The sequence below is a fragment of the Drosophila guanche genome, unplaced genomic scaffold (genome assembly GCF_900245975.1).
Source record: "Drosophila guanche unplaced genomic scaffold, DGUA_6, whole genome shotgun sequence".
Taxonomy (NCBI): domain Eukaryota; kingdom Metazoa; phylum Arthropoda; class Insecta; order Diptera; family Drosophilidae; genus Drosophila; species Drosophila guanche.
In genome coordinates this window covers 168,530-176,290 of record NW_022995772.1, presented here as the reverse complement: position 1 = coordinate 176,290, position 7,761 = coordinate 168,530, and the positions used below count along the sequence as shown (strand labels likewise).

The 7,761-nt window shown below is 38.6% G+C and overlaps 1 protein-coding gene across 2 annotated transcripts; it reads left to right on the top strand.

Annotated features, from left to right (window-relative positions):
- Nucleotides 1–6,050: 6,050 nt before the first annotated feature.
- Nucleotides 6,051–7,254, top strand: LOC117591313. Of its 2 annotated transcripts, none has more exons than XM_034284519.1 (2): nucleotides 6,051–6,675; nucleotides 6,736–7,254. In XM_034284519.1, the coding sequence occupies exons 1-2, from the start codon at nucleotides 6,067–6,069 to the stop codon at nucleotides 6,739–6,741; spliced, it is 615 nt and encodes a 204-aa protein (XP_034140410.1). In that variant the 5' UTR covers nucleotides 6,051–6,066; the 3' UTR covers nucleotides 6,742–7,254. The 2 variants fall into 2 exon arrangements, with proteins under 2 accessions (XP_034140410.1, XP_034140411.1); XM_034284520.1 differs by having other exon boundaries at nucleotides 6,733–6,804.
- The last annotated feature ends 507 nt before the right edge of the window (nucleotides 7,255–7,761 follow it).

The window sequence follows — 7,761 nt, the reverse complement described above, 5'->3', positions numbered from 1 at the left end:
AATGGAAAAATGTTGCAGGCAGCAGAATTATCTGCATCTGCAACAGTTGCCAAAACACTGTTGTATCAAATTTGCCTTTTGTTTTTTTCCACACTATTCTTTTCCCATAGTGGGACCTTTTCTTGTGGGGGGAGGGAGGACATTTCGAAAATTTGTTTTGGGGTCGAGTTTTTTTGGATGCATTTATTTTTGCACTTATTTTGATAGATACGAGTATGTAAGTTATTTTCAGACCATATGAAAGTCCATTCAGGACACGATATATTATAATTGATTTCGACAACATTCTCTTAACTCTTTTCTTTTTATAGAGCATTCAATCTTCGTTTTCTATTCACTGGAAATTCCTCAGCTGTGCCCTAGCCCTGTCCATGTTCTATATTGCCTTATGGGTGGGGTAACATGTGAGGAGCAGCTCTTTCCCGTTGTACCAAATATCGTAATACTTGTTCTCCAACGGCTGAAGCTGCCACGAATTCGTACCACTCTAATTTTAGTTACCTGTTTTTGTTGTGATTGTCACGGCAACAGCGGTGGCCAGCACCTATAGATACAGATACAGCTACAGAAATACAGAGAGCAGGGATATCATAAGCCTGACCAGCCACCACGAAGCGTTATGTCCTCATACGTGGGTCCTGGCACTGTTACTGGTTCTGTTTTTTTCTCACTGTTGTTTTTACTTCACTTTTTATACCCGGTACTCTAAGAGTAAGTAGGGTATATTGGATTTGTGAGGAAAAAATTTAACAATAAAGTATACATATGTATATTTCTTGCGAGCTAAAAGGGCTTGTTAGCGTGAGTAGTTATGTAGATGTTTATGTAGATGACATATTCAAAAAAATGTAATATATAAAATATAGAATTTGAAAAAAAAAACCATTAGAGGTAATTTCTTGTATTCAGAAGCGCCTCACACGTCGTTCCTCGTTTTTTATCTAGTGTTGTTTTGCTGTTGCACATCCTCCCGTGTACGTGATGTTAGAATTTCACTTTTGTTACTACTCGGCTGCTAGACCATTGCAACATATTGTTACAAACTCCCATCGCATCGCATCTCATCCGCCCCCCTCTTCATTTTCTGCAAGTGTTTTTTCGCGTTGTTTTTCTAATCTGTCTCTCGTCCGTGTTCACGCAGGTTTTTGTTGTTTATTTTCTTACGGGCTTGTTGACAGCGACCAAATAGAATTCGATTGGATGGGATTGAGCTGCTGCGAAAGAGAGAGAGAGATAGAGCGGCACAGTAAATGGAATTAGCTGTTTATGTTTGCGGCTTCTGATTGCAAAACCTTAGGCGGTTATATGTATCTCTCTTATGGCTAATGGAAGGACAGGAAAATGATTTTATTTCAATATTATTATAATATTATTTTATATTATATTATACATATTATATTCCATACAAAATTTTTAAGCTTTAAATAAACTTTAATCTTTAGCCATTTCTACAGGCTGTCATTTTCTAACAATCGCTTTCTGCTGCTCAGGAAGATGAAATTTATTTGAAATGTATTAAAAATAAAATGAGAAAGTGTTTTTCTTCTGCTCTACCTCTTCATCTATCCATCACTCACTAATCTGTCACGTACATTTTCTAACGTTCCTTCTATCTATCATGATGAAAATAAGAATGATGATCAAGCTATTATATTTATTTATTCTCTATATCGCACACACACAAAATGTGTGTGTACACATTGTGTATGCGGTTTTCCCAGTATGGTTGCAAATGAAAAACTTGTAAAAAATAAGAAAAACCAGTAGATGGGAGGGGGATACCAGAATCAATTATATTTTACAATATCCGCTTTATTCTACCTGGAAGACCCTGAAAGACGTGACCAATTTAGTCCAAGTTACAAATATTTTATCGTTGTTGTTGTTGTCCCCTTATTTATTTTGTAATGAAATCAACATTTCTCTCTCCGCTACATAGATACGGGAAAGACGAGGTACGAGATACTGGTCCTTTAACGGCCGCAGCAACAGATGTGTCCTGGCGGTTATAGGCGTTTTGGAATAATTATGTAATAATTTGATTTTGTTTTTATGTCCTTTTTTGTAAGTCCTTGCGTTTTTTATGCTTACTCTCGGCTCTCTTTTTACTTAAATAATGCCCTATGTTGGCATTGGACATTAATCTGTTGCCCAATGCAGTGAGTAGGTTTAAAGAGTCTGCTTTTGGCATTAGGAAAATCAGTGAAGTATTATACTTGAATATTTTGGTACCAATTTACAATTGTGTAGTCTACTTTAGTCAGACACATTTTTTATAAATATTTCCATTTCCATATCCTGTGTCTGTTAACTTCAAATTGGATTAAAAATTGTCATTTATGGTTGATATCCTATCCGCACCTTGACAGCAGCTCTTCTCCGTTTAATTCTTCCAGAAATAATGTATATTTTTCCTCAACAATTTCCAAAAATCAATAAAGCTAACAAAAGGTCAAGGGTATTGAAGACTTTTCCACATTTATAAATACGAGGGGTATGTCTAGACAGTCACTTTTTTCGGTTAAAGCAGCAGAGAGAAGGAAAATATGAAAACAACACTTTTTTTTTTGCTCTGAATTTCCTTTTATGCAGGTATAAAAATGTTTTGCATTATATCAAGCTTGTCTGGAAGAAAAAAAATCCGATGGAAAAAGGGCTACATTTCTGTCTGGCTGTAAGGATTTTCATTTCAATTTTGTGCTAATTTAAAAAATGGCCGCTTACTCGCTGTTTTTTGCTCCTGCCTTTCAATTAACATGCATTCCAGCGCCTTTCTTTGCACTCTCACTTGTATGGAATTGCTTTCCCCTTTGTTTTTTTTTTGTTTTGTCCGCGCCTGCACGACTTGTGCCCCAGTCGGTTGCACTCTGCCAAAGACATTTTCAATGATACTTCAATACACACACATGCACTTAAGGTTGGCCTATCAAGTTGGGTTGATTCCGCCCATGGTCACTCACCCTATCCTTTAAAACATTTGGCCTATTTTGCACCTTTTTGCCTCATATAGACCCTCGACTCGACTCGGAATCATCCTGCCTCTTCTTCAACATTGTCAAAAATTCATTATTGAACAGTTTCCAAAAGCCCCTCATCGATGGAGCAGTGTATGGGGTGGTGCAAGGGCATGTGGAATATTCACGATTTTGAAGGATGAGGTGAAGAATATGTCCTGGCCAAGTGCTTTTACAGTAGCGCGATTGGCCCAAAACTGAATATCTTCTACTTGTTAATAATTCAAGAGCTTTTAATGCCATGAATATTCATCAAATTTTCGAGCATGATTTGATTTTATTGCGAATTTTCTGTGACGTGGCAAAATGTAGCTACGATCCCACACCATAGCCTTTGGCTAGTGTGGCTAGCTAACAAATGTGTGTGTGTGTGTATACCTTCGGTGTGTGGGTGTTTGGAGTGCTGTGCATGCCCTCCAACCTACTTTAGAAAACTGTGTGTGTGCAGACATTAAGCTTAACGCTATTTTATGGGGGAATATTAATCGATTAGGACATTTTTTAGTATTTCAAATACTTACCTAATGAGATAGGAGATCTCTTCTATCCAAAATTGAAGAGGAGAACACATTCCTCCTGATTTGATAGCCCCAAACGTGTTTTTGTTTTTTTAACAATATAAGACATATGAATCTACAGAATTAAATATATCGATTGATGGAGTGGAACTCTTTCTCGATTTACAAATACGCCAAATTAGGGTAAAATGACAGACAGACAACAATAGTTTCTGTAGTAGCAAGAGGGCTTTCGATTACTCGATGTATTCAGTTCAAGCCTATTAAATGGCTATTTGGTTATCAATTTCGTGTCAACCACCAAGACACCAGCACCCTTATTTTTTACTCCTAAACCCCGACATCCACTTTAAGCCATTCATCAATTGCTTGGTGTTTTCAAATCATTGCCGTTTCGTCCTACGAAACTCTACTACGTGAGACAAAGAAAAATGTCACTTGAAGTTCTGTCGATGCTGTGGTGAAGAGGAAGGGGTGTGGAGTTTTCCGTCAAATGAAATCAAATAATTTGCCGTGCATCTGATTTATGATTAATTTATAGAGCATACTCCACTAAGAAAAGGGGCATGCAAAAATCCTGACCGGCATGTAAATAAATTTCCAGCACACCCATTCCGATAAAGACATAAAGTCAAACTGGTACGAAACGAAGCGACAGCAGCACACATGACACGAGTGCTTTAAGAGAGAATCGGATACACTCTCTCTCTCCCTTGCTGAATATGGAGCGCTTAATATCGAGAAAGAGAAAATAATGTTGAAGGTCGGTGGGTTCGGCTAAAATACGAAGCCAAAAGTAGAGCAACAGACGGTGCACACGAAAGCCGGCTAAATACTGGCACGTTGTATAAGAGTGCAAGGGGTAAGCAAATAAAAATATAAGAGAGAGAGAGTGAAATAAAGGCATAAGCGTTTCAATTTGAATTTGTTTTACTTTTCGTGAACGCAATATAAGGGGAAAGAAGTCTTTCCCTAAATAAACTTTTATTTCCGACAGCAAAAATTACTTACTTATATGTGCTCCAAGATTAAGGATTCTAGTCTCTTTACTCGGGGAGTTTTTTTTTCGGGTCTTTGAACATTCGATAACTTTCATTAATTTATTTTCTCGTAAAAATCCAAATGTAGCTCGAGGTTTTCCACAGCTCTAACAGCAGCACTCTGATGCAATCTTGAACAGTGATTGCATTCTTTTCTCTATTCCTGTGCCTGCACCCACCATTATCCAATCTGTGTTTCGACACAATACTGAAAACATATTTCTGTTGCATTTGTCGCCGAAGCTGATCTCTCCGCCTCCGTTCGTCTGCCAAAATTCAAATATTGCACTAAACATAAATCGAAGCATTTTCAATAAATTCCCATGGCGTCATCGAAGTCTCCTCTATTTCTCACCAACACCCTCTTCTCCCCTACAAACGTACGTTCCGTTTGCGCTATTCTACTTTTTATACCCGGTACTCGAAGAGTAAGTAGGGTATATTGTATTTGTGCGGAAAAAGGGTATCACTTTAAGAATTAAGCGTTTCCGACCCCACAAAGTATATATATTCTTGAGCCGAGTCGATAGAGCCATATCTGTCTGTCCTCTGTCCGTCCATCCGTCTGTCCGTCCGTTGTTAAGCGCCTGGATCTCAGAGACTATAAAAGCTAGATCCACCAAATTTTGCATTACAGATGGCTATATGCTCACACTGTTGATAGATAGAATGATAAAATTAGTTTGCAGTGGCTACCCCCACCCCGTCCAGCAGGTTTTATGATTTTTTTAACATTTTCTCATTTTACATTCTGCTTTGTTCAGTGTGCGGCTCTAGGGGAGGAGGCCGAGATATAAAAGCGTGTTTGGGTGAAAAGTGATTTAGATGTAGATGTAAATGACATACATATGTAGAAAAATGTATAAAATGAAAAACTTGAAATAAACCACTAAGGTTCAGATTTACTACTGAATACCGGGTATAAAAGGTGGGACGCTTAAGAAGCGTCTGACACGTCTCTTTTCGTTTTTCTTGTATCTCCTCAAATCGAGGGGCGAACAATAAAAAAAAACTAAAAAATTGTCATCGAAACAGTGAGACACGAGAACAATGTGTTTCACTATTTGCAATTGAATTTGGCGAGTTGTTTTGCCATAGCGTCATTCCTCTTCCAAAAAAAAAACCGCTCCTTCGGTACTCCCTCTATGGTATTTTATTTGAAATGGATGCTGTTTTGGGGTGGCCATGGGGTAGACATTGGGGGGATCTATTGGATTTCGAACTGCAAAAGATGAAATAACTTTGTTGATTTTTTATATTGCCAAAAGAGGTTTAAGTTTCTGCCAGCTTGATTATTTTCAGTTGGTTTAATAATACTTCAAATATAGGGATAGGGACTTTGGTAAACGATTACTTTTACGAATTTGGAAGCGTTAGTGAAATTTGTCTAGTTTTCGTTTCATTCTAATTCGTCTGTTCAAATTCGAAAGAGCATCTATTTCTCATTCACAATACTTTCTATTTAAAATTTGCTAGTTAAAAAGTTTATTTGATATGTCCAAATCTAATGAAAACTTACCAAAAAAAAAAAATGAAAATTTTCAAAAAATTGCTGTTGAACATTTGTCAAATAACTTAAATGAACCGTGGGCCAGCCTTAGTCCAAGTCAAAACGAATCGCTGCATGAAATAAGCTCAAGTTTTATGGACAGCTTTTCGCATCAAGGGTCAAATAATGTGCACACGGTAATCGAGCATAATGTGACACAGGGGTTAATGGAACTTAAATCAATCACGAGTTGTAATGCATCCAACAAAGAGGCCATCATGAGCTTCATCGTGCCAAAGGTCATGGCTCAACTCGAGAGCCCGAGTGCACTCACCGAAGAGCTGCAGACAATCAAAACCGACCTCAAGACGTGCAAACTTTATTTGGGCGAAGTTAATAAGGATTTGGCTGATATATTTCTGGATTTGCATTATATATACAAAAAGCTTGAAGTCAAGAGTAAGAAAAACTTGACGTTGAGCAAGAAACATCGTGAGAGATTGTGGAAAAGTGCCCACGAAGCGGAGACCTTCCAGGAGCGTAGTAAGCATTTTCTTTCCAATGATCCCCGAGAGTTGATTGCCATGTTTGAGGCACCCAAAGAGCAGCCAAACGTAAGGAAATATTTTAAGAAATTTTAAAAATATTCAAACGAACGCCTACACCCGCAGTAGTACTGATCAGGGACTGAGCTGGATAAGGATTCCCTTCCTTCAATCCCTTAACAAGAAGGACAACGGAAAACATAGGGTGAGAGAGAGAGAGAGAGAGATAGATCCATTAAAAGCAATTCGGCATTTGTAGCTTTTAGGGCTGATTTTAAAAGATACCACAAACAAATGAAGTTGTCACCGGCTGCTGCCAATAGTCCCCAGTCCAGTCCCAGAGTCAGAGGCAGAGGCAGACGCAGACCGCGAAAATTTGCATCGGAAAACGGAAAGTTGAGCCAAAGGAAAGCTCGACTGGTACTGCCTGCAGAGTGCAGCATTCCAACTAACGAATAGTCTTTAATCTTCTTAAGTGCGATGGTCCGGTATGGCAATGGTCACATCTGTTGGACCGGGCCCGGAGCTGGACCTGTCATCAAAAGACAATGAGTGTGAGAGTTTGGTAATAAGCCAGGCCAAGGAGTAAGCAAGTCAACGAGCTTTTAAATGGTTAAACCACGAAATAAGATCCACAAATACACCTGAGAAAACCTCTCGGGGCTTTGGGGGGAATCATCATCAGCAAGCAGTACATTTTTCTGCTGCTATTATTAGTTGCTGAGCGCATGAAATCCCGTAGCTGGTTTATGGTATCAAATTAGTGTAGGGCCAAGACTAATTCGAAGAGCTTACCTTTTATAATGGGTGTGCTGTGCAGTACAAGGGTATATTGGTTTTAAATTTAGCAGTTCATAAGAAGTGACTTGCTTGCTGCTATAAACAGCCTGAGACTTGGCGAAAACTAAAATATAAAACGAGAAGGGACTTGTGAGACGCTTCTTCTTTTATAACCGGTACTCAGTAGGACATCTACACACATTTATAAATACACTTGTAGAAGTGATAGCAAACTGCCATCTGGATGCAGATTTTTGGTGGCTTTAGGTTTTATAGTCTGAGAACCAGGAGCCCAACAAGACGGAAAGATAGACGGCCAGACGAACGGACAGACAGACAGGGCTATATCGCATCGGCTATTCATGCTGATTAAGA

Coding starts and splice junctions, on each gene's coding strand:
- LOC117591313 (XM_034284519.1), top strand. CDS start 6,067: ATGTCCAAATCTAATGAAAACTTACCAAAAAAAAAAAATGAAAATTTT.